Here is a 27,425-nt window from a genome sequence, read left to right on the forward strand (position 1 = left end):
AAGAAGGACAACTTGTAAATTAAAGTTAGCGGTCAGGCCTGTATGAATTTTAAGACTGTGAAGTTCATTGCCATTATATTTTCAGCATATTCAATATAGCCTCATCATCATCTTCGGCATTTAATTTTAACAACAGTGTATTCACCAAAGGACTTACTAGTTCCTATATCTACATGCAAATTATTGCTGTGTATTTCTCTGCCTTCAAATAAAATAATTCTTAACCCTTCTGTGTCCAGCTTCTACTAATTACTATCGCTCACATGGAACAGAAATTTTAAGAAGGGAAAAAGGAAAGACTGATGTTTTGCAGTGTTTGAGGGTTTTGATCATGAATAGCTGAGACTTAATGTGATAAGCTTCTGTGCCACATAGGAATAGTGGGAGGAGACTAATTGTACTCCTGAATTAGTGTTACACTGTGCTTTGCTCTAGACAGCATCTATAAAATTATCTAGAGATTTATCTTTTCTTTGATATTTAAAGACGATAGATAACTACGCTTGTCTGATAAGTTAACACTTTTATTGTTATTTTGTATGTTCCCAAGGCCTTTAATAGAGAAGCTGGCTTCACATACACAGATGTTTCTTTATAGTAAAAATTTCTTCTTCTTCCAAAACAAATTGCTTTCAACTCCCCCAACAGAAGATGAACAAGTATTACAAGATGACACATTCTCAACGGGGACCTGGATTTAGAGAAAAGCTGAGCAGCAGGCTAACACGAAGATCAGCCCCAAGACCTTTATGTAAAACATCCAGTAAAGAGGACTGGGTTCAGCTACATCAAATCCTTTGCACATACACAAAAGATAGCTTCTGAAGGAAAAGCTTTTGAAGTGGCCAACCATACTGCAGGAAGTTCAAAGTTTGTCTACTACTAGGAAGAAAACACGTTAAAAGAATTGTGCGACATCCTAATTTAACACCTGATGTATGAAGTATATTACTGCCTTTCGGACATACTCTAGCTGACCAACTGAACTCAGTGGGAGTTCGACATGCATCTAAAAGCTTTGATGAACTGAGTCTGGAATGTCTAACAAAGTGAACGAGGTTTCCAAAAAAGTTAAGTATTTATATAGGATCTGCTTCCACCAACATCTGTTTTTAAGACAAACCTTAATGCATTTATCGCCATCACTGTGTTGTTTCATTTCAGTTTGAATTTATTTTTCACAGGTTTCCCACGACAACAATTTTTTGCAAATAGTCTCATTTCAGAAATTACGTTTCCTTTCCCAAATATAAGATGCTTTGGCTACCTCTGCAGTTGCTGTCTGAACATGAAATGACTTTGACTTGCCAAAGAAAGCAGCGGTGATTGCAAATGGTGGAGTAACCCTACTGAATGCTTCAGGGCTCTTTAGCCTGGTCATATGAACTAACCATATCTAAGCTCCAAGCAGTTATAAAATGCAGTTTGGTATCTAAGGCACCATACAACAAGCTGCATGTTTGAATTTCTGCTTACAACAGGAGAATCCTACAAGATCACTGTACAGGATTCAGCTGTGTGACTTTTCAGGCAGCAGTAACCAGGTAATTTGCAACCGTCCGTTCTTAGCTTCAGTCTCATTGCTTCTCACTATAGAAGCTGTGTACCAATGAATTTTCACCTGCTACTGAGCGCCAACACCTCTAAAACTAACAAATCAACCAGTTTCAGTCAGTAGCTTCTGGACTTCTGTGAACTGCATTTCCCTGAGGTTTTATTACCAATAAGGGTAAGAAGTGCTCTTCGAAAGAAGATTCCACTGTAAGGCTTCTTACCTGCTTCGTGTACAACAGCCTTCTGAAAGAATAAAGTATTATTAACTGCTTCTTCAGACAGGGAACAGAGACACAGAGAATTATCCCCAAATCTTCCAAAAATGAAGAACTAGGCACCCTGTTCATTTTGATATAAGGGGTTAGGCCTTTGAGATATGGACTTAAAAGACCTACCTGAGGTCTCACATGTATCTGTGACAGAGCAGGGAACTGGATTTAGTTTTCCCAAGTGCTTATTTAGCTTACCGCAAAGCTTCCCTTACCATGTAGCTTCAAACAGGATGAGCAGCTTGGCACTGAAACTTTACCTTAAACTACGAGGAGAAGATTAGTACATAGCTCCAAAGCAGCATGACTGTATTTCATTTGTTCAGGAGACTGAAAAAGCAAAATACCTATCATTATCTACACTTTAATCCTACAGGCTCTAACCAATGGTATAACTTATACTGAACTGACTGTTCAGCATTAAATGAGAGTAGGTGAAATGCTGCTGTTCTGGGTTTGTTTTTTGAGTATATATCTATCATTCTCTTGATATATAAAAAACAAGATCTTGCACGTTCTTCAACTCAGGTAGATTTTCAGGCAGTCCTGCTTTTAAGAGTGAATAACCTTTAGCACTATCATAGCAGTGTTATTTTGACTTAGTAGGCTGCGTAAAAGGAGCCAGAGGAATAACACATGTAAATGAATTGTGAAAGAAAACAGATATAGGTCCATAAAAACTGCTCAATGAAGAACAAATGGCAAGAGATTATGATTATTAGTTTCTATACTGCTGGTTATGATTCTATACCCCCATAGTACCTCAGCTAGGGCTGAGGGAAGAATTACAATTTATAAAATGTGAACAATGCATAGCATTCATGAGTAGTCCACATGAAATAAGGTCAAAATAATAGCCCATACAAACTATTAGCATATGTATTTTTACTCTGATGACTAGATATCATCTGGAACAGTACGTAGCTATGTTGGACCGCCCCTAAATTGGAGCAAGGAGAGTTCCTTCCAAAATTTCCAATCTGCAGTATTGTCACAGTGACTAGAAATGACTGTGAGCTCAACTGTACTCAGCTGTAGCCAATGAATGAGATCTTTATAATCCTATCAATGAGGATTAGACATAATTCTAAGGGATACTTTCTAATTCTAAAATCCTACTTTTCAAGAGGTATGACAACTATATAATACAGCAGACATAAAGGAGACAGAAAAGTACATCCTTAGAAATAGATATTTTTGAATAGAGGGTAGTAGTTGGTGTATAACACACTCAAGCTTGCAACTGATTCTCCAAGGGTGCAGCCGTGCATCTTCACGCAAGTCAGTTACAGGATCAGAGTCCGATGGCCACAGCTCCATGCAAGTTAAGGAGTGAAAATGCACTATGCTCTGAATCTTAACATGGTGAAGTTCAGAAACAAGATCCAAATTCAAATCAAATGGCCTCATTTTTGTGAAAAGCAGAGGTCATCTCTAAACGCATGTTAAAAGCACTTCTTTGGGGCACAATTTTTTAGTTGAGCACAAATAAAACAAAAGAAACATGACAATGAGCATTTCTGTGATATGAAATTGCATTTCTGAAGCAGAAGAAACAAAGTAGTTATCGCTGCAATTTTGACTTTGATCTACACCTGCACCTATGCTCTGTAATATGGACCCTAGGTAGCAGAAGCCTTACTCCTCCACTTTTCCCTTTTCTCTCAGTAACACGCTGCACGTGGTAAAACTCAAACACTGGAGCTGACCTAGTCTAAGCATAAATTAAAACCTACGTGAAGGGAGAAGGGACAATGGCAGGATATACGCAACTATTAATATTGGTAATACTTATCAGAGTTTGGTGTACCTGACTTTGAAGTCTGCTTTTAAAGGTGCAGGTTAGGGTTTATACTGACAGAGCTAAGGGCACCAGTGATATATGCAGAAGCACAGAAAAGGGCTGTCAGCTTTGGAATTAGTCTCTCCCAGTTCTGCAAGAGAACCAGACTACTCATGACAAAGCAAGACTCAACATTTTGCCAAAGTTAGCATATCAACCTCACACCTTCTTTGTTTCTCAACATGCAACTTTGGTTTTAAGCTTCTAGTGTGTGCTAGGGGCCATGCATAAATAAAAATGAGTGGTATCAGATAACTTCATCATTGCAATTGTGAAATCCTTACATAGTATCTTAACAAATCAAGGGAAGCTTTTTACTTTAGAGAAAGAACATTATGTGAAGAATATAAAAATTGCCTATATAATGCTGCCATGGGGTGCATCTCAGATAAATTTATTTGATCAGCAAAAAGGAAGCAATGTCTGCCGTTAACAACCGAAGATCATGTTCTAATTTTAACAGTTGTAGTTAACTCATTCCCAACAGAGTTGCACTTACCGTGAGAAGGTTTCTAACTGCTTCAGCACTGAAAGGAAACAAGCATCGAGTCATTCAACAGTAGTTCTATATGCAAATATGCTTTTTGGCCCATGAAGGGAAAGCATATGGCATCTGCTGCTATACCCATTCAGCCAAACATTTCTATATATTTCTTATGATGCAAATGCTGAAAAAATTTCATTTTCTACACAATGTCTTAGGTGCCCCTAAACAAATACGTTCATTAGCATGCATATGTGGTGTTCTTTTATGGACAGAGCATGTGTACAAAAACCGCATACACCCTTCTTACCTAGAACTGGAACGTAAAGTTTTAACCAGCAGACACATTTTCCTTGATAACCAACAATTATTATACTAATTTTCTTTATAGATTATGATCATGTCTTATATAACTCAACAAATATTAAGCTGATATATTACATTTTTATTAGACATCTGGAAAATGTAATATGAATTGTCCTGTTTATTCATCATTTAAATCCCAGAACGGTAATATGGAACGAAGAATCTAACATCACATAATGCAGTCATTTGCACACTGAACTTCCATCATGACCTACAGCAAAATCTGCATTACAGCTGTTCAACAGAAAGGAATAAAATCCAAGAAGCTTTTTTATAGTGAAGGTGATTTAGTACAACGTCCTTGAACAAAATTCTTTTACAGTTATAAGACTTTTGGTTGATCCTAAGTATACACATGGTGCTAGAAGAATCCTAGCGGCTCATACTGAGGTATATTAAAAAAAAATAAAGAGACTCCCTTGGTGAGCAGTGATAAATGCAAGGCTCTTTAAAGAGTGATTTTTCAATGAACTGTGTAAACAGACTTTGCACTTTAGAATAAAATCTTGAGCAAGTTATTTCACAGTAAATAATGAGAACTCCTTTTTCATTCAAAAAGCGTAAGAAAAAATGTTAAATTCAGCAAAGTTTAACACAACGTTATGATGCAATGTTGTCAAGCTAAGTGTTCCTGAAGCGTCACCTGTTCTTCTGGTGAAGACTAACCCCTGCCCTGATCCTGCAACTGACCGCAGGGGCTGGAACCTCAAGTGAGTTGGACTTGAGCAGGCGCCAGGAAGGTTTTTGGATGGAGAGAACCGTCTGCCACCACAGATGAAAGAGCCAAACCAGGAACCTACAGATGTATTGGCTAGATTCACCAAGCATGGCAGTGGGCATTTAGGAATGACGTACGTATAGCAAGAAACTCACTTGGGCAGTTCATTCACGGTATTAACATGCAGGCGGATATAAATGTGCTCTGCCCATTCCCCAAGCCAACCAGGGGCATCAGCACCATGCTGATGGGGCCTCTGGGCTTGGAGACAAGGGAATGCAAATGGGAGTTATGCTGACTTCCCCCCCCGAGTGTGCAGGCACTAACGCACAACAGGAAAGGAAAATGCTTTCAAATAGCTACAACTTTAAAACGTTTAAATGTGTGAGGATGCACATTACAACTTAATATAATTAAGTCCACTCCAAGGAGGATAATTACTTCTTCTCTTCTAAAATGGGATTAAAGGCATAAATACATATAGTCATCTTAGCTATGGACGGGTAACAAAATTTAGACACACAGGATGAAAAGAGACTGTTCATACGTTGTGCATCTTTGGGTTGGCTAGCATGAAATAGATTAGCACCTCATTTAGTATAGCACCTCATTTAGTTTAGCAGCCATAGTATTACACTATTTTCTCAGAAAATATATACCAACTAATGCAGCATGATTTTTTAACTAAACATCTTACAAAATTTACCTGATATTTTATAGAAAAAAAATCTGATATTTTATGGAAATATGCACTGCAAACTTTAACTCACTACATAAAGAAAAATGTTTTAGGATAGAGAAATTAAAATTTTTATCTATTACTGCAAACAAAACATTATATCCAAAAATATTTTTCATTTTGCAGGCTGTAAGTAATTAGCATGTCTTTTTTGTATGTGTTTTTAATGAGTAAATACACACAAAACAGACAGGATCCTGAAGCAGCATGATACACAACCGTGGGCCTTAAAGCACAAGCTATTGCGTTGACTTGAATGGGATGATTATTCCTGAGCAGACTGCTCAGCACATATTTAAACACCTAATGGCTGCAAACGGGCAGCAATTTTTTCTCAAGCCATGGCAGGATGGGATAAATTCTTGTGTTGCTTCTTCAAAGCCCCCTCCTCCTCAGGTATCTCTTCCCACTGCTGTCATGCTGCAGTCAAACCTGCCACAGCTAGGCAGGGCTATGTGTGCTCCTAACAAAGGACAGGTTGACTTCCTGTCATTAAAGGAACATAAGGGACTAATGCCTATTCCCTCCTCTTCTCCCTTCTTCCCCCACTCAATTGTCATCAAGCGGTGCTTTCCACTTCAAGCTGTAATGGCTGGAGGCACGTGACAGTTGAGAGGAGAATGAGCTCTTCCAAATAATCTTGGAATATGGGTGGAGGGAATCAAAGGAAAAGGTAAGAAAGGAGAAAGAGCCCCTGAGTTTGGTAAGGAATCAACTGGGATGAGATGGGAAAAAAGAAACAGAAAAGACCTGTGAGAGAGAAGGAACAGATCTTGTGTGAAATGGTGTTTCAAAAAATTGCCATTTCCCTTCAGTCGCAGTTTTGAAGATGAGTATGAACGAGGCACTATTGCTCTTTGTGTGTTGGTATCGCAGAAGGAAGAAGCATGCACGCGTACTTGCACTGACCTACAGTGTTAGCTCTTGTCAGACTGGGGGACGTCACAACAGGGTTGCTCAACCAGTGCAAATCCCTGAGCGTTCCCTGCTGCACTTCTTCAGCATGGGCCCAAGTGTCCATCTTCAAAACAACCTCCTTTTCTGAAGGGGTGTCACTGAGGTCTAACTGCCCTAAGTTCCTCATACAAAGGCACTTCAGGTGTTAAGTCTTTAAACTTTAACTGATTTGGAGGGTAGACGAAGGCAGTACAAGTTCTCACCTTGCTGCCACACCTCAACTCTGGCTGGAAACGGCGACCATGGCCATGGAGGCGTCAAAGGGGGATTTGTGAGGATGGGAATAGACAGGGCTGTCATGCATGAGTGTTTTCCAAAGACAGGATTCATCTCACATTAGTTCAGACAATTAGGATAGAAACATCTAGTCTAAGCCGGTCATCTGGGCTACTTCTGAGATCAATGGGGAGAGAGAAATCCTGGGCTCATCTTAACCTTCGACAGGCACCTCTGTATATTAATTCTATTAAAATAAACACACAAAATCTCCCTCCAAATTCTTAAAATTCTAAACCAGTGGCTTAGGAGCAGCCTCACTTTCAGAGAGAATAACCACTAGGGCTTAGTCTGATATTACTAAGCTCTTAGCTTAGAGGCTATCAAACAATTCTGAAAATAGTGACTATTGGCAACCTGAGCCAGATGTGAAGCAGAAGCCTAAGGGCTCAACATCCTTCCAGCACTTTCTCTGAATCCTTGAATCCCTCATTTAAAAGAAAAAATAAAGTATCGTATTTAACTGAACTTGAAATAGCCACCAAATTGTCACATACTAGCATTCTGACTTCCCTAGCAGCATTTACCATAAACTGAACTAAATATAGAGCTAATCAAGGAAAATGTGCATATTTATGTTGTTTGTCTTCCCTCATTTTATTATTTACATTTTGTTCAACCACCAACCTTTCCAGGTTCGTGAAATAATCATGCAACTGAAGAGCAGTCTGATATTACTTGTCATAATAATCCTCTTGCTTAAGATCCTGCTTAACTTAGGCAAGGTTATAAATAATATGCCAGGTTACCACAGGTTACACGAACAGACTGTAACCTCTTGTCTCAGTCTGAATTAAACCAAGGAATGGCCAGATCTTAACAGACGAAGAAAGGAAAAGAGTGGCCTCCAGAAAGCTAGCAACTTCTGTGGTATCAGATTCTTCTGGGAAAAACAGGAGTCCATTAAACTATACCAGTTAATTTGTAAATGGGAGAACGAAAAAGACAATCACCTTAGTTGTTTAAAGAACGAAAACAAAACAAAAAATCTCACAAAATTTCTATCCTGGAAGAGATGGTATCTGCTATATTTTCCTTTATTGTCTACTGTATATATGTTCTTTTTTAGGTTTTGAAAACTTTAGAGTGCAACATGTGTTGTAGATTCATTTAAGTTTTGCTGAATGATCAGAGAGGCCTTAAAATTTCATTGCATATGATCTACAATTAGTAATAATTAAAAAGCTCTAGTCTTTGCTACAGATAAGTGCCATGACTGGACAAATCTTGTTAGTGTAATGCTGATTGTATTAGTACACAAGAGATGCAAAATTGGGTGTATGTTTTGATGTGCCATTGTTCTTCACTGTAATGCAATTTCAAGTAATAATGACAAAAACTGTTGTTCAAATAGTGGATCAATAACACGTACACCGTGAAGCCTCATTCCCTGCTTAGCTTTCGTTTCTCTTACCTGGTCTCTTCTGTAGCTATAAAGAAACCATCATCTGAAGCATCAAGCCAATTTTGCCTCTGTCTCTTGATCACTGGAATGGTGCTTGTCTTAATGGCACTTGCACTGGCTTGCAAGGCCTTACCATTAGTCATATGAACATGGGGAGCAGCATGCTGAAATCATAACAAAAAACGGGAAAAATATTTGCCTGAGAACAAGCGTAATTCTGTCAACCAACTCTGCTGTTAAGGGCAGCCTACACACAGTTGCTCTAAAAAAAACAGCTACTCTTCTTCAACAAGCCCCTGGGAATCAGATAACATCCTCTGACTGTCTGTTGCAGAGGGAGCTCCTTAAAAACTAAAATAACTGTTGCTCATGCCATTCTGTACAAAGAGAAATTGAGATACAAACCAAGGCCACGACTAATGCAGTTCCGCAACAGAAACCTGTGGGCTTTGTGAGAGAATTCACTTATCCTGAGCGAATACTCCGTATCCCAACAATGACCTAGACCACTTCTACTCTGATCCAAGTACAGCATTTAATTTAATAATTAAAACAAATCCACACTTCTCACTTTTTGGGTCCTCACTCTCTCTCGCTTTCTTTTTAAACAAATATCACTCAAGACAGTATAAGACAAGAGGCCTGGTCCTGCTGCTAACTTAAATGGAAGATAACAAATATTTTTATTACCCTGGTGTCACCACAGTTTTTAAGTTCACTCACAAATCATTATATACTAGAGCTGACTGCAATACTGCTGCCTTTATTTTAACATAGATAATATTAAACATAAAATGATGCATTAATTTTCCACTAACCCTTCACCTGAAATAATTGTGCAACAAGATTTAAAGACAGTAAGTACTTGGATGCAATGAGAGAGGCTGCCTTCTGATATATGTATAGGAAGGGAGTAAAAATGATGTTTTCTGTATGATCTGTAGGTTGCATTTTGGAAGAATATCCAGCTACGAATATATTTTGGAAATTACAGTCTTGTATGACACATGGTCAGTTACCAGCAGAATTTAGAAATAACACTATTTGATCCAAACAGACACGTCAGAAGGCAATATATAATGATGAAACTTCTGTTTACTTTATCTAACATGGATGCAGCATCATGTTTTCTTAGGAAGAAGTATTATTTCTTGGTGAAATAATACAAAGTATGCTCATTTTTTGTAAAGTTCATGAAATGGGCTCAATTCTGCACATTCGCACGAGTAGCCTCTAATTAGCGGATCAACTGCACTGTCACTGAGTGAGGAAACATGCACAAAGTCTAGCAGAATAAAACTCAGAAATGATCTCTCAAATCATAGGATGAGAATATAAGAGCCAAAAATAGTAAATAAGGGCCTCGTTTCCCCCATGAAGTTTTTACACTCATATTCTATGCATTATATTCACGTTATGTTGCAACTCTCAACATACCCTCATCCCGACTACTTGCTCCCTCCAGTAGGACAAATTTTATACATCATAGGAAAAATTTTAGTGCAAATAACTGAACAATCTCCTCTATGATTCCTTAGGTTTATGTAAAAACATGTACAACAGAAAGCGGTGATAAGACATCAAATTTGAGTGAGTGAGTCTCAGTTAACTCTTTCTTAGACCTAAATTACATTCGTCTCTCAGACAAACAAGGTTTATGGTGAATTCAGTTGCTGTTGCACATAGTCAGAGCTGTAAATCTTCCGCTGCAGTCCCTTTAAACACTCGCTTAAATTTTTCCACTTTTTCATTAAGTGCCTGGGCTGCAGTTTGGTTTTGATGTATTTTTGTGTTGGTTTTCTTGGGGAGGAAGATGGAAAGGGCATGCTACCAGACGCAATTCAGTTGTTATCTAGAATAACTTCAGGATAAAATACATAGTTTGGATGAAACTGGAAATTCACAAAGGCATTTAACTGATGATCTCCTGGTTCACAAGGTGGACAGTACTCAAAAAAAAGAATATGAATTCATGCACAGAAAACACTGCCATAGATCAGATTTTATAGTACCACCAAACTATTTTGTCTGGCAATAAACAGTACTATATGTTATAGAGGAGCATTCAAGGTCCCAAATGGAAAATTTTTGCTGTGTTTCCTCAGTCAGAAATGGGTTTAAGTTCTCAAATATGATGATTTTTATCTTTTCCCAGGTTCTTTTCTAATATACCACTGAATGTTTCCTTTACTCAAGATAATAACCAAGCACAGGCAAAAAACATTCCAGAAATGTACAAGGTATGAGAAGGGCATTTCCTGTGGCATAAACTCTGAAGAGTAGTTGAGCCTCATGGAAAAAGTAAGTGTTTTTTCATAATACCTTTTCCCCTGGCAGAGATGGATGTCATTACTAGTTCTGAACTTCTGTTTTTTCTACTTTTATTAGAACGGAACTTGTTATTGCAGGCAAGATGTTACAGAAAACCGTGCAAGGGTTACAATGTCATTCCCATTGCATCATAATGATTAGTTTTCCTTTTTATTTCCCTTCTGCCCCGTTCCTTTCAAGTTATTTAAAGAAATCAATTATATTGCGCTTAAAGACATAAGAAAATAAGATCATTATTCTCTGGCGCTGGGGACCACATTACCTTTAATTTCTATTTAATCAGAATAATTGAAAGTCTTGAGCAACTGAAGAGCAGAAAATCAGTTCATCACTTCCTCTCAAAACTATATTTACCATTTTTTATAAAAATGAAGATGCAATGCCATTGCCATACTAATATCAACACCCAGAGCAAGCAGACCTTTCATATGAAGTCCTTGTTATATAGTTGGAATACTTTCTGTATACCACAAGAGCTCTACTCAATCAAAGAACATGCATACATATAGAAAGCTACAGTAATCAGGTGCAACTCACAGCTAGCATTTCGATTTTGCTTGTTTATGCTGTTCTTAAGCTAGCTATGCTGCCATTTTGCAACAAAACTGCTGGTATTAGGATTCCACATACCAGTGGCAAAGCACCACTGCTTTGTGCCTCAGCAGGAGGTTTATACAAACCTCACCAGCCAGAAGTCAGACAAATCTTCCTCCACGCTTAGCGAGTCCTTTCTCAGAAGTTTTTGCTCACCTCAACCTGCACGCACATTCATTGAGATCCTCTGTATTTATGGGGGAGCATTTGTTCCACACCCAAAAGGCATTACCAGAAATCTATCTACAAATGCACTTGAAAGAGTAACCTCACGAGACTAAGAAACTAAATCCAGGAGTCCTAGTTCAGGTAAAGCTGACTGAAGATAAACGGGAAGTGGATACTTAAAGTACACCTATGTATCACAACAAATAACAATTTTGAGCCGTGTTTCTCAGCTCACGCAACGTAAGTTGGCTAGAAAAGCATCTTCACACCAAAACTTGGGTTTAAGCCTCACAAAAAGAAATACCCTGACAATAAATTGTTTTAAGGTGTTGTCTATACATTTAAATGTTGAAGGCTTGAGGAGAAAACAAAGCAATCACCTGTTAGCTCTACCGCTATGATACAGAATATAAAATTGTTCTACAGGGATCTTTATGCGACATGCTCCGTCCAATAAAGGACATGAATATTTAAGGCAACACAGAGTTATCTCTTTGAACATTCTTACGTACTAAACAGGTCTGTAGGAATACATCTGAATAGGCAAAACATATGAGATAAACACATCTTCACAGACTTCAGAGACTAAAGTCAATCTTTTCAAGGCCTTCAACAAGTTTTTCACAAGGAATTTATGAAAAAATTGTTTGTTACAATGTCTTCACAATTTCACCTGCCCCCCGCTAAATCATCATTCTCCTACAGGCAATATTCTTGGGTATTTCACTCACAGGAAATGGTGAAGGCCAGATTTTAAGAGCGCCTGCAAGTGGTGCTAAGCAAAACTTATCCAGCAGGTACCTAAGTTTCCCACTAATATAGACAAATGCTCATTTCTTATTAAGCATTTCTAATGTTCTTCGGATAAAATACTCCCTTTCAAAAGGAAGCTACGTAAGAATGTGTTTCCCTCTGTTAAATCTTCTAGAAGCAGTAGCATTAATTTCAGAGATAAGTCAATTATTTATTTATTTGTAAATAAAGGGCTTTCAATACAAGGTACTTTAGGCCTGAGGTTTTGATGAGCCTGGGAATACACAGGAATTAGTTGCACAGAGTCAATATAGACGTTATTCATGCTACGGAGGCAGCTATCAGTCCAACAAAATTTGAATTCTGTTTTGAAGATACCTACAAAGATACTTCAAACCTCTTATACTAAAAGCGGCAGAGTAAGAAATGATCCACATTATGAAGGGCACATCAATATAGAGTTAACTTCAAGCATCTTCTAAAAATTTTATTCAAGTGTAAATCTCATGTCGTCACTAGATCCCGAGGAATCCTACGCAATAAGGTGAGTGAAGGTACTTGTTGTACAGTCCCAGAAGAATCCTGTACAAATGTTGGAAGCGCGACCCAGATCTCAGATCATAATCTAATATAACTTTTTCAATTTCTAATGGCCAAGCATTTATGCACTGAGAATCACTGGTGTATTTTCCATCATCGGGAGATTCTAAAAAGATATCCAACCTCGAAACAAAAAATATGTAGCACAAACAGGCATTACAAGTGTAATGTAAACATTAGCAGGGGATCTCTATGATGTGCGATTGAAAAAAATGTTAAACTGGATTAACATAAATTCCTGCGTAGCCTTGAATTTATGATATCCTGTGTTCTTTCCCATGCCTACAAAAGGAAAACTATCCCAGTGACTTATCTTAGTAATTTTTTATTTCAGGACTAATCACTTGTCTCATCCTTGAGCAAAAGTCAAATCAAATCAAGCAGAGCAAAGGAAGCTCTCTATATGGAGAAAGAAAAAAAATCACTACAAAAATTAGGCATGTTCAGATGGACTGGTATCAACCTATATTAATTTGTTCAGTTTAGCACTAACGTAACTACACTGGACATAGTGTAAAATAAGTCTAGAATTATGTTACGTTTAGAAACAGGTAATGACTCTGTTTTGCAACACCCGGGTATTCTTATCACGCACTGGCTTAATATCTCTTATAAGCATCAAAGTTTTGGTTTTGTTCAGTTTACCGATTCATGGAGATTCAAGATGAATGTAAAAAAATCACAAAATATGTTTATAGGGGTCTCCACACAGACTTGAGCACTGCAGCACAAATGCTGGACCTTGTATACAGGTAAACAATTATTTAGGACATAGCGTTCAGGTTTTTTAAGTGAAATTCTATTTAGAAAGAATATATATTTTCAAACAATAGAGCACGTACAAGAAACTAAAAATAACCACAAAACAGTCGCAGAATATAAGTATTACCTTTGAATCAACCTCTTGATTACAATCTAGCCTTTCACAAAACACACAGAAGAGTTATAACGCTGAAAATCCAAGTCAATGACCATTTGGTATAGGGCAAAAAATAAAATACTGTTGATTTTCCAAAGCCTCTTTGCTAAAACACTACAATGTTTACAGCATCTATATTTCATGGAAGCTACACAGAGCTCTGTAACTGCTGGATAAACCATGCCTTCAAAAGCAGCATTTTAAAGTAAATATTTATTGGCAATCCCTACATCAGTAAGTAAGTAATGAAAGAGTAACCCAGATGTTTATCTATAGAATGACAGGAAATTTACTTTATCCTTGAAATTTAGAAGATCGCCCACCCCAACACACACAAACACACCTAGTTTTTGATTTCTATGAACAGGCATCTAAAACAAAGAAATGAAAAAGGAGTCATCGTTGTCATATTTACATGCAGAAACAGAATTACTTGGGGTTGAAAAAATAAAGGTAAACTTAATTTTCACGGGAAAATCGTACTTTGTTTTCCTAAGTAAAGCACACTCTTTTCCTCATTCACTTTGATTTAAGCATAAACCTGACATCTTCAGAAAAAATATCAGGTTTAATGCCTTACTTATGCTATTTCACCACCTATAAATGGAACTTAAAAGCATTTCAATTGCTTTGTTCTGGTAAGACAAAAGCTTTTTCATAACAAAGCAGCCTAGACAGTATACAGATTTGCCGCTACACTTCTCTCATTCTGTATGACTAAAGACTAACTTTATATCTGTTATTATAGTTACCATAATCAGTCTGAAAAAAGTGGAATTTATTTCAAAGTAAATTATTCATTGCAGTACTCATTCAAAAATGGATCTCAACAGTATCACTTTACCGTGCCTGCACTTTACTGCATGGAACACTCTCACACTGTTTCTAATGCATTGAATAATGTATATTTTCTGGCTTTACTGATTGATGTATTCTCCCTTCTCACTGGTGAGTAAGAAATTTTCCATTACATACCCCATTATGTTCTCATTGTAGAGAGGACCGGACACAGTGTTAGAACATTTTCACACCACCTTAATAGCATACTTGTTTTATTTGTAGTTTTATTCATTTAAACGCGAGGACAATGACTGCATTTTGCTTTGACTGCAGAACATGAGCCCCAGCATTCTCACCTCCCCCATGAGCTGTGAGCAGAGAGGTCTGGAGGGGCTCATCACTGAAGAACCTCAAACTCAAGTTACTTTAAAAACTTTCTCTTATCTCTTTAGGTTCTGGAGACACTTTGGTGTGGGGAGACGGAGACGGAGACGGAGACGGAGACGGAGACGGAGAGGCAGAGGCAGAGGCAGAGGCAGAGGCAGAGGCAGAGGCAGAGGCAGAGGCAGAGGCAGAGGCAGAGGCAGAGGCAGAGGGAGAGGCAGAGGGAGAGGCAGAGGGAGAGGCAGAGGCAGAGGCAGAGGCAGAGGCAGAGGCAGAGGCAGAGGGAGAGGCAGAGGCAGAGGGAGAGGCAGAGGCAGAGGCAGAGGCAGAGGCAGAGGCAGAGGCAGAGGCAGAGGCAGAGGCAGAGGCAGAGGCAGAGGCAGAGGCAGAGGCAGAGGCAGAGGCAGAGGCAGAGGCAGAGGCAGAGGCAGAGGCAGAGGGAGAGGCAGAGGGAGAGGCAGAGGGAGAGGCAGAGGGAGAGGCAGAGGGAGAGGCAGAGGGAGAGGCAGAGGGAGAGGCAGAGGGAGAGGCAGAGGGAGAGGCAGAGGGAGAGGCAGAGGGAGAGGCAGAGGGAGAGGCAGAGGGAGACGGAGAGGGAGAGGCAGAGGGAGACGGAGAGGGAGACGGAGAGGGAGACGGAGAGGGAGACGGAGAGGGAGACGGAGAGGGAGACGGAGAGGGAGACGGAGAGGGAGACGGAGAGGGAGACGGAGAGGGAGACGGAGAGGGAGACGGAGAGGGAGACGGAGAGGGAGACGGAGAGGGAGACGGAGAGGGAGACGGAGAGGGAGACGGAGAGGGAGACGGAGAGGGAGACGGAGAGGGAGACGGAGAGGGAGACGGAGAGGGAGACGGAGAGGGAGACGGAGAGGGAGACGGAGAGGGAGACGGAGAGGGAGACGGAGAGGGAGACGGAGAGGGAGACGGAGAGGGAGACGGAATTTCTTTGCATCGATTTTACAGCTGCTTAGATACACTAGCAGAAAAGATAGACTGTCAAAACAAGAGTTATCTTGAAGACTTATGTAGGATTTCTTCTTTATAGTAAAATTAATAGTAAAGCGAAATGAAGAGTGAACTTTTCACAAGCTTCAGCATTAGCCTCGAGATCTCTTCCTGACATCAATGCAGAATTGAAAAAATACTGAAAAATTGTTTCAATCCCTTCCAAAATTTTAAAGGATAAAAATATAGTTGAATCATCGTAAGCATCTTATTCTGAAGTAGCACCATTTAAAACAAATTCATGATAAACAGGGATTACATCATATCCAGTAAGAAACAAAACCATCACTCTTTCCTGGCATGCTTCCACTGTTTTGAAAATTTGTGATCTGTGGTCCTTAACAATTTATTATTCATTTGCACTGGATTATTAACAACTACTGATGATAAATGCAATGAACTAAATTTACCCTTTCCTTTCAGTTGGATCAAGCTCCTGTGTAGGCATTTACATGTCCCACAAATACTGTACATGCGCAACAGGTCATAAATTTGAAGGACACCCTGAATTCTACTGAAATGAAAACAAGCACAGACTCTAGTCACATCAGATGCTGCTGGATTTTATTCTGGAATTCCAAAATCTCCTTCAAAAATTGGTCTTTTTTCCAAAAGTGGATGCCCCTCCTTACAATCCTCCACAAGACAGGCACGAATCGTTCCTGGTCAGAGAGATGTTTGCTTTATGTGAATTTCTGTTTGGCTGTTATCCAACCTCTAATGCGAGTTTCAAAAAGAAAGAGTGACATAATTTCTCACACTATAAAAACCCAAGCTAGACTCTAAAGCCATGACATTTTTATGCATAGAAGAACTTTTTCATCTCATTTTTGAAGATGTATCTCTTTTACTACTTCTCTGCTTCTGAAACCTGAATTATTAAACGCAACGAAAATTCAGAAAACAACCTTACAGGACCGTGATACAAAAAACTACTCAGTATATGCTTTGAACTCTTAATTGTGCTCTGAAACATATGATACACACAAAATGCAAGAGATGTTATCAACCTTAATTCAACATGATCAGAATTGTTGAGGCACACAATAACAGAACTCCAACTGGTTGTTAATGTACTCAAATCTACAGCGCTACTACTCCTTAAGTTATTCAACCTCACGTTTTCTCCTAAGGTTTTCCATGAAATGTGGTGGCAGAGAGACTCATTCTAGCCCTGCAGTATTGTACAAGAAAGCATGCCAACAGTATGGAATACTACTATATGCAATTTGTTTTCAAAGAAAATATCATATCTATAGATAGATCTATATAAGTCCTCTATACTTACCATTATTGTTCTTGTTGTATGGCTGGATGATTCTGGAAAACAAAAGAACCACAGCACATTAGAGTATTCTCGTTAGCCTTAAAAGCCCTATTTTCTCATGCTCAATCTGCAGGCTAAGATGTTAGTGCTCAGCTACAACAATGAATAGATCAGAAATGCACAGATGGGACAGATACCTCATGAAATGAACATGAGAATCATCAGTGATCCTGCAAAATATAAGCCAGACATAGTATACTCTTAAACGCACTCATTTTCTTTGCTTAATTATCCTTTTCTGCAGAAATAGTTCTGAAACATAGAAATGGAACTAATTCATATTTCACGTTTCAAGAAGTGGGTTTTATCATTTTGCTTTTAACAGGTGGCATCATTTAACATGGACAATGATCAGCTCTCCTGAAAAAAGTACAAACAGTACTGGCATAATTCCATCACTATTCTCACTTGAAAAAGCTGTATGAAACCAGACAACCTTTGCCTGAGAATTCTGAAATGGATTATCATTTTTTAATTGACAAAGGCTGAAAAGTACAACATTCAGAAATCTTAACTATACTCTCCTCTATGAGGATAGGAATCAGGAATCTGATTTTAACTGAATTTAACTTACATATTTATAAAAAATTGCAGAAAAATCATGACAAGGCCAACAAGTACCATAGATTTCATCCTGCAGTTTAAATTAAATCGGAAATTTGATTTTATTTGCAAGGATAGATGACGACTCCCCTCTGGCTTTAAAACAGTACATTTGTCACATTACAGCTGTGCTCTTTGTTTTTTGAAGGACTATAGTTTAATTAACTAAACAATCTTATCAAGTTAAAAAAAAAGGGGGGAAAAGGGTGGGGGGAAGAAAATTTGCTGCTGGTCCATATGATGTAAGATGATACTATCAATCTCATAGACCTATCTGAAAATCCTGGTAAAATATTATCAGCTATATTTTGCAGAGATCTTAAGGAACGGACACGTGGCAACACTATATGCAGTTCTGGGGAAAACATACAGCTCTGAAAGAGCTGAATCAGCAAAGTCTCACTTCTGCAACTGAGATAAATGTACAATAATCACAAATAGCTTGTTCTTGCCCCAGTTCTAATCAGTGATCCTTACTGGGGTCTCAAGCGGCATCACTCACATAACAGTAACAACAAATGAAGTATTTTTTAAGAACTGTATTAAAGAGACTAAAAGGACACGAGAGCTGCACATCTCTTCCTGAGAGATGGTAATCACACTACCAAACTGGCACTTGTCTCACTTTCTCTTTTATTCTAAAGCATTTTGATGAGTCATTTGAACAGGTCTGAAGGTAGAGTTCAACCACTGACAGAAAGTCATTTTAAACATCCCAAGCTCTTTAGAAACTTCAGTCCCACATTCAACAATGACTCCAGTATCTAGTTTGCATGTGCACTTTCAAAAGTTTTCATTCTTAATAAAATCTAATCAGAAATCAAGAGAGGCATCAATAGCTTCCCATGGATAAAGGCTCTATGACGTGAAAACTTACCTAAAGGACAGATCTTTTAGTTGTGAGCTCTTCTCCCAGGCTCTTGTTTTCCCCACACAAACAATCACATATAAAAATACATTTTATTCACGATTCATCCAGGCAAAATGTAAACTGGCAATGTAAAAATGAAATGCTGTGCAAGTCTACTACCTTTCTCCTGATACCTGAATGTATTTGAATTTTACTCTGTTATCAAGTAAGAAAAAAGCACAGCAGAGGGAAGAACACTATTGTCTGTTCAATTTATATTTTTAGAAAAATTTTTTGTTATTATAACTTTACTTATTGCTTTGACATTCCCGTCAAATAACATTCAGGACTTGAATGTTTCTGAGAAAGCCTGGAGACCACATTCATACAAATATAACGATCTAAATAAGTCTTGAGACGAGGACTCATTCTTTTTACAAGCCCAGCTACCCCCCAAAAAACCCTAACTCCAGTAGTACAACTGCATTTACTGAGATGTCCTCAAATTAAGCAGAATATCAAGTTAAACAAATAGTAGAAAACCATTTTTTTGTCCCTCATATAAAGATACCTTAGAGAGCACTTCCAATCATCCCCAGAAGAGCCATACCTTTTTATACTCAGATACTACAATAATATCTGCACTCTTATTCAGAGGTGTTATGCTTCTGGCATAGATTTATATGCCAAAACTATAAAACTATGCTTAGCCACGATTGCAATACTGATGCCCCAAAATAAAAAGTTCCGCAGACAACTGAGTGAAAGACACCAGTCAGAAGTTTCTAGGATTTAGCAAAGACTACTAATTAAAGCACTGTTATTGCAATATTGCCCACTTTAATCCCCAAATATTCAGATTTCAGAACCAGGGAGACTTTCTTGAAGAAAAAAAAATTGCATCCTGGTTAGGCAGAATTCTGTCCAAGATTTATGCACAAAAACACTAACCAATTCTGTGGCAAACTCTGCTTTTAAGTTAGATAATTAAGAAAGAGAGCCTATTTTTCCAATTAAAAAGATAGTCATGAAGCATTCAAAAAGGCATGTTTAACAAAAGATCTGCACACACCAATGCAGTCTCCTTTGCCGCTTGAGGGAAATAGTTTAGTTAAAAACTACAAATATCTTGGAGTTCAACAGAACACACAGAAAAACGCTTTGAATTTTCAGTTTTTATCTGCCAAGCTTTAGAATGATCTAATGAATTTAAATGACTAGGCTCTGACTTTTCAGTGAAACTGGCACTAGTGGATACCTGGGCTTAAGTGCATTCTTACAGCAAACGATTTTGTGCAAGACAATAATCTGTTCTTGCATTTCCTCAGTACCAGACAACTCCAGGGTACAAAACTTTTCTTTCTTTTTGGCTGATGAAGCACGAAGTGACGTGGATTGCTCCACTTCAAACACAAATGGTTAGACAATGTCACTAACAACAGGTTTTGGTAATCTGATGTGAAGAAGTTACAGTAAATCCAACTTTAGTACTGCCAAAACGTTTAGAAGCTTAGTATCTTGGAGTAATTGATGCATCAATGCCAGAAACTGCCTAATATTCTCGTATCTTCTTTCTATGAGATGTTTCTTTAACCTCACAAGAAGAAACAAGTTGCATACTGAAATTCCCTCCCGTTAAAAGGTTGCTTTACAGACTACACTGACCAATAAATTGTTTCTTCCTATTTACAGGTACTAGGAGACTATAAAACTTTAAACTGTAAAACCATTTAAGGCTAAATCACAAAGACCCCACTGCTAAGGGATGGTGCCAGCTATGGAATTATTTCAACTTTACATATTATTCCTCACTGGTATGTTTCTTCTTCCCTGAAGAGTTCTTCAAACTAGGACAGAACCCACCTCCTTGATAACATTTAAATCCTTTTCCAGCTGTTTGTGCATTTGCTTTAGGTGTTTTTTTTTTTTAAAGTCATTCTGTTGATGGGAAAATTTCAGCTCTCTCTTTTGTATCAACAGGGTCACCAGTTATATTACTGAGTGAAAGCTGGCCTTTTCTAAACCTTCCAGAATAAATGAGCTTGAAGATAATGTCCTTTAGACACATGAAAAGGAAAGACAGCCATGCAATGGAGGTGTTTAATTCTGGTAACATTTACAGTTCATCGTGTTGTATGAGTCTATAAACGACTTTTTCACCCAGGAAGGACCTGCTTACGAAACAAGCTGAGAAAGGAAGACTGTTTCATTAGCTCTTAGGCTTCAACTTAGGCTGTGAATATTCAAGTAAAAAAACTTAATTACTTTTTAAAATAAGTTTGTAGCAATGGAACATGTGACCTTAAGTGTTAATTCAACAGTATTATTAAAAAATAAATAAATAAAATAGCCTTATAATCATATTAAGAATGCGTTTGAATTTATTTGGGAAAGACCCTTAGTCTCCCCATGATTTAAATCTGAAACATGGGAGAAACAGATTATAGACAAGAACAGCAAAAAAGCACAAAAACATACAAACTCATCTCCAAGCATTTTCCCAGAAGCTGGATCTTAAGTACTTTTTGAAGGCGGCTTCCATATTACATTATGTAATGAAATAGTCAAGAAATACTTCTCTGCAATCGTAGCTTAGAAAAGCTAATCTGTTCAGCTGACAGTAATCATTCAAAGAAGCACTTTAAGAATGAACTCCAGATCTCAAATCCAGAATATGTAATTCATGAGGTAATATGCTACTAATCCTGTTATCTAACAGATAATATTCTCTTTCTGTAACTTTAATTCCTTAAAATAATACCGGGGAAAGCAGTGATTCCAGGAATTAAGTTCTCGTTATCTGCAGTATGTTTTGTATAAAAATTTGATTATAGCGTTCATCTTACTGTTTATTGTTTTAAGAGCTGATTTATTTTGCCAATTATAAAAGATACTATTACTGTAATTTCATGCCTTCACATTACCTTTATACAAAAAAAACAAACAACCCCCCCCCCCGGATGCAGGGGCAGAAACAAGGGGGAGTTCACCACAAAGTTCCCTTTCCTCCACCTGTGATCCAACATAGTTGCTTTTTCTATTCCAACAGCTCTTCCCATGTTCTCCATCTACCAGTTTTGTGAGGGTTACCAGAAGTGCAAGTAAAATTTGTGAATACAGAGATACAAAGCTATTTTCTTTTCATAAGCATTCATTTCCTTAGTACAGTAAAATGTAAGTGATGTATGACACACTCCAAGCGGCGCATCAAAGCATGAATGCAATTCTAATTTTGTGATTTTCTGAATCACACAAAGGCAGAATGTGCCCCAACTTCACAGATATATTTTTTAAAGAAATGGAATAAAAAGCAAAAAAAAAAAAAAAGAAAAACCCACACAATTCAATTGCTAGCGTACTTACACCCTTGGAAATAACTCATATTTCACAAGTTACAGTAAGTCTGAAAACTATGGTCATATTGAAACTGTTTTCTGACTTTGGCAGGAAAAAGCAATCACCATCTCTATTAAAAAAAAAAAAAAACACACACACAGACATACACCACAGTGAAGCGCTACGCTAATGCCTAGGAGCAGTTCTTTCACACAGAAAACTCAACAAAACACCTGTTTACAGAATTACTCTTGTCACAAGTCCTCCTATGTCTAAATTCATGAAAAAAAACAAACCCCCCCACACAACAACACTGCTCATTTTTCTCTACTGAGAGAGCACTCTGCATTTTTAGTCATCTTCAGATACACAACAGAAGATTGCTCTTTCATTTGTGATCAAAAAAATTCTAATACCTGTAGGATAATTATAATATGAATTCAGCATAGGCAAAGGATGACCACATATTTACTATTGCAAGACAGTAAATAAAGTTCTCCATTTTAAGATACCATGATCCTTGTAAGAAATTCCAGAAAAAAGACTTCTCCTCTATTTCTCAGGCAGCAATGGTGAAGCTGTTTTTTGATCTTATTAAAAAGGACACACATTAAAAAGATTTTCTTCCTTGCTGATCATTTTTACACATGAAGTCAAAAGACTACTTACATCACTGGTGTTGGAGGAATGCAGACAGAGGTGGAGAGGGGGAAACCATTAACTCAATGTAAATGAACTGAAGGGAAAAGCATTATTTTATCATGCAAAAATTTAAATAGCGAGAAAATTAGCTTAAGAAACGCAGACATGAGATGTAACTGAACAAGCAGAACTGCCAAGTTCCTGAGGCAGCTTAGATCTACAAATGATAGCCAACGTCAGAAGTAACACTCTGGAGTAATTAAGGATTGCATAAACTTCTAGGTACATAATCTGGGCCTGGAAGTTGTCATTAGTTCATCATATTCAGTATCATCATTTGTACCTGCAAAACACAAGTACATTTTGCACTTGCAAAATACAAGTGAATATACTGAACATGGAAATAAAAGCTTTAGAGGATTTTTTCTTTTTCTTTTTTTTTCTTTTTACTAAATATTTAAAATGACTGCTTCCAATTCGACTCTGAACATGTATGGAAATTGGCTGCTCTTAAGCAAGTTCTACTTAAATCAAAGTTAAAAAGGTTTTCATGTTAATCTCTTCTGGGTGAGGGAAGGTTTTAATGACTTGGTATAGAACTACGCATGATATTGCTCTTACCATTAAGTATTTCATATGATCATAAAAGTTCTGAGTCATATATGTTGCAAAAAAAACCATGAGTTATATCCACCTTTTTCATAGTCCTCTGCTTTCCCAATTAATGCTGACCAAAACGTAACAGTAACATTGGTGCCTCCAGAGAGGCCCATTTCCCCCATGGCCAGATTTGCGCTGACATCAATGCACACGTTCCAGGAAAACAGATCTTTAGCAAAACATTTCAACATATTTGCTGGCTTAACCAAAGATCAAAGTCAGAACATACATGTCCAAAGCTACGTTCAGTGAAGAAACTGGCTGTAGAACAATGATATATAGGTTCTGTTTCTCAGCTTTAGGAAAAATGGTCCACAATTCAATACTAATCACACCTGAGGTTTCAGCAAGAAAGGAACAACAAAAGTAGATTCATTTATCTTATTTATCATGTCTCGTTACTTCTCTTTCAGCTGTAAATCTTTGGTATGTAAAATGAGATTTATAGTGATTTGCATAGGTATATAGTTTAGTAATATATAATGGAAATAAGATAAAAATTAAAGTATTTTATTTGAAAATTAATGGAATGTAAGATGTTTCTTGCTATGCATTCCACACTGCTATCCTGCTATGGTAGTTGAATGTCTCCTCCTCTAATGAAAAATAATATTGTGATAATGTGAACTGGTATTTTTGAGAAAAGACAGCTCCCTTTTCTGGTAAGTTCAGTCCTAGAGTGAGAACTCCTTCCTTCTAACATACTTCCACATAGGGTTACGTGAAATTAATTATGATGAAGAACTTCGTACAATTGTTTTTCTCTTTCTAGAAAATTGCGGGCAGGAGAAGCTCTAGCCTCACTGCTTGTCAATTAGACTGCTTATATTTTCACCTGTTTGACAAGAAAGGATCTCAAATTCCCCACAGGAACACGGGAGTCACATGTAAGCCTTTCTTCCTTACCCATTTCCTCAGTAGCCAATACTAATACTTATAAGCAGAGACAAAGAGAGAGACTGACCAATATAGCATCTAAAGAGAGGAATTAAATTTTTTAAGGTCTTGCTTTGCCAATTTCTCATTCACTTTCTCATCTTGCTGTGTTAAGAGACATGCTGGTTCCTAGGCAAATAAACCAAAAATTGCTCTCTCGTTGTTAAATACAGCTGCATACATCAATATTTGATTCCCTGAGAAACTGAAACCTAACTATCGAAAAAATCCTCTTCAAGGAATTAGGACATCTCAGGCTGAAATACAGCATTAAAAGTCTGGAAAGGGGAAGAGAAAATAGGCATCAGGACTGCTGGTTGATGTCTCTTCAGCTATGAGGAACTAGTTCCCCTATTTCTGCTCACAAGTCATGAAAATGGTATTATCAGACACAGGATGATTTCTGTATTTTATTAATGACATAAATATCTTAGACTTCCTGCGGATATTTTGGCTCTGATGCATGTACAAGAAAGGAAATGTCATGAGAAATACCTTTACTTATCTTTCCAGATATCATATAGAAAATTACCATTAGTCATCTTATCAAAACAACAGTTTAACATGAAACTGAACTACTTGGACATACTGTTGCTCACAGGCTTCACTGGGTGGGTGAAAGCAGCTGCTCAGAATAATTTCAGACATTATAAAGTAAAAGATCAGATTCAAAATTTCTACAAAGTACTCCACAGTCATACCCGAACCCTCTTGTCATCAGCTCCAGTCATAAAATAGGATAAATGTAGCATTCTGCAATGCTGTGATTTTCTGAAGACGGAACTTTTACTTTTCAAAGAGACTGTCTTCACTACCGAGAACCATTTAAATAATCTTGCGTTGACTCAAGTATTTTCAGCAGCATGGGAACTCTGTATCACAGAGTAGTTAAAAGCATCAGCATGCACATCACAAGAAAATTCCCCCAAATATTGTAATCTTTTCCAGATGGAAGAGATTTTTCTGGCATTCCTCATTCCACCATACAGAATGCAAGATTTGCTATTATTTGAAAATAGGAGGAAAAACACTTTTCTAAGACCATCCATAAAGAATCTTCCTGCTGCCAGAAAGGATACAAACAGCTACAGCATCTTTCTACCTCTGAGGAGGGAAATAGCCTTGGCTCACAGTTTTTCTTCAGCAAACACCAACATCCCAGAGTAATAGTTACAATACACATCATTGCTTAAGCAGCGCAATTTGTGGCAGTATAGCTGCATTTTATTCAGGTCTATGCCTCACATAGGTAACATGCATAGAGCTAGAACTGCATCTCCCAGCCATTGCTGACTGATATTCTCAGATCTGTTAACAGCAAGAGATCATTAAACAAAAGCCAGCATTTCTGAAATGAGAGGAATCAACTCCCTTCTTAGCATTCTCACCAAAGATCAGGCAATAGTAGTTAGAAATGACAGATGTCCCTATGAATTGCACCAGACTTTTGCTGGACGCATGTCCACTGGACATGAAAGGGAAACTTGCACTGCACTGGAAAAGTCAAGATTCAAGCCAACAGAAGACTTCTTCAAGAAATGCCACCCATGATCTTGTTTAGGCACAATATTTTTTAAAAGCATTAAATCAAATACTAATGATATTTCTCATAAACTTCCCCCCCCCAGCAGCATAAAGTAGCATCATTTCCATATTATGCTGTACTATTTCTGAGCTGCTACTTATTATTTAGCTAATAACAAATTCTGTCAAAATATAGTATTCCACTTACGTGCTTAATAAGACTACCTTTAAATATGACAATCCAAATATATATTTACACAAGACTAAGTGATGTTTACTTGAACGCCCTACATTACTGTATATCTTAAGTAAACATATTTCTATGGCTTCTTTAAAACAATTTTCTAATACTACTGGAAAAAAAATAGCAAAGCTGAGCATGTAGACGTTTCTATGTCAATAACATTAAAATTATGAAAATAGCAAGAGATAAGACTTAATGCAAGCCCACTGTGCTCATTTTTGTTTACTCATTTCATCAAAGCAGGAGTTGAAAGACAGAGTGTATCATCCCCACAGCAGACTTTCTGGATACTCTTAATTGGTACTATGCAATAATACCAGGAGCAACCAACAGTATTTTGGTAACAAAAAAGCTTTTTAGTATATTTATAGTAACATAAAAACCAGGGCAGGGATGAGGGGAGAGAAACCTTCCATTGCACAAATAATACATTGCTATACGTGCAATTACACAGAAACCGCCATTTCCCAAGTTGTTCTGGTGACTCAGTTGTTGCTCTGTCTTGAAGAGGATCTGAATATATTACAGCCCAAACAAGCATTTTACATTTACCAATAACCAGAGAAGTTAAATAGTAACTATTAAAGGTAAATATTTTAAAGTCAAAAGTAATCGAGGACCTGTGCCGCTGAGTATCATCACTACTGGTTTTTGAGAGTTTGGTTTTCTTTTGCGTTTTATTTCCTGTTGGAGGAGGATTAAGCAATGGAATAAGGAAGAGAGAAAACAGCAAAGGGGAACATAACCAGTACTGTGCCAAAACTGAAAGATGGAAATTGAGATGATCAAATTGACTACAGCCAGCATTGCTCTCAAATAAAAATTATGGCTAAGGTTGACACGTGTCAGAAGACGATAGTGCGACTAGTTTTATGGGAAATAAATTTGTCATCAAAACTCACCAAAGATACCTCATCAAAAGGATAAGCTTTGGCCAGTAACTTTAACAGTATGATACTTCTTAAAATTCTGTTTGACTTTGTCCAATAGAGTTAATAAAAACAAGAATTTTTTGTTTTAGAAGATCGAACCCATATTCAATTATTTAATGGTGAGGAAACACCATTCAGTGAGAGTGTCTCTCCCAGGGTCCCACAGGGCCTGCCCTTCACCTACTGCAGTTCTTCACTGTGAGGTTGAAGAAGTAAGAAAAGTACT

At 37.7% G+C, this 27,425-nt stretch overlaps 1 protein-coding gene across 10 annotated transcripts in view; it reads right to left on the bottom strand.

Annotated features, from left to right (window-relative positions):
• Positions 1 to 27,425, bottom strand: part of MTA3 (metastasis associated 1 family member 3) — a 159,515-nt gene that overhangs the window by 21,727 nt on the left and 110,363 nt on the right. For 4 of the 10 annotated variants that reach the window (XM_068939692.1, XM_068939691.1, XM_068939687.1 and 1 more), the window contains 4 exons: positions 17,434 to 17,465; positions 8,621 to 8,775; positions 4,166 to 4,193; positions 1,657 to 1,797 (listed from right to left, as the gene is read on the bottom strand). In XM_068939692.1, coding sequence (XP_068795793.1) covers positions 1,672 to 1,797; positions 4,166 to 4,193; positions 8,621 to 8,775; positions 17,434 to 17,465 — 341 coding nt within the window. In that variant the 3' untranslated portion in view covers positions 1,657 to 1,671. Of the gene's footprint in view, positions 1 to 1,656; positions 1,798 to 4,165; positions 4,194 to 8,620; positions 8,776 to 16,672; positions 16,808 to 17,433; positions 17,466 to 27,425 lie in introns of those variants that run through there. The other 6 variants (XM_068939686.1, XM_068939689.1, XM_068939688.1 and 3 more) reach the window with 5 other exon arrangements.

This window comes from Struthio camelus, chromosome 3, assembly GCF_040807025.1.
Source record: "Struthio camelus isolate bStrCam1 chromosome 3, bStrCam1.hap1, whole genome shotgun sequence".
NCBI classification, from domain to species: domain Eukaryota; kingdom Metazoa; phylum Chordata; class Aves; order Struthioniformes; family Struthionidae; genus Struthio; species Struthio camelus.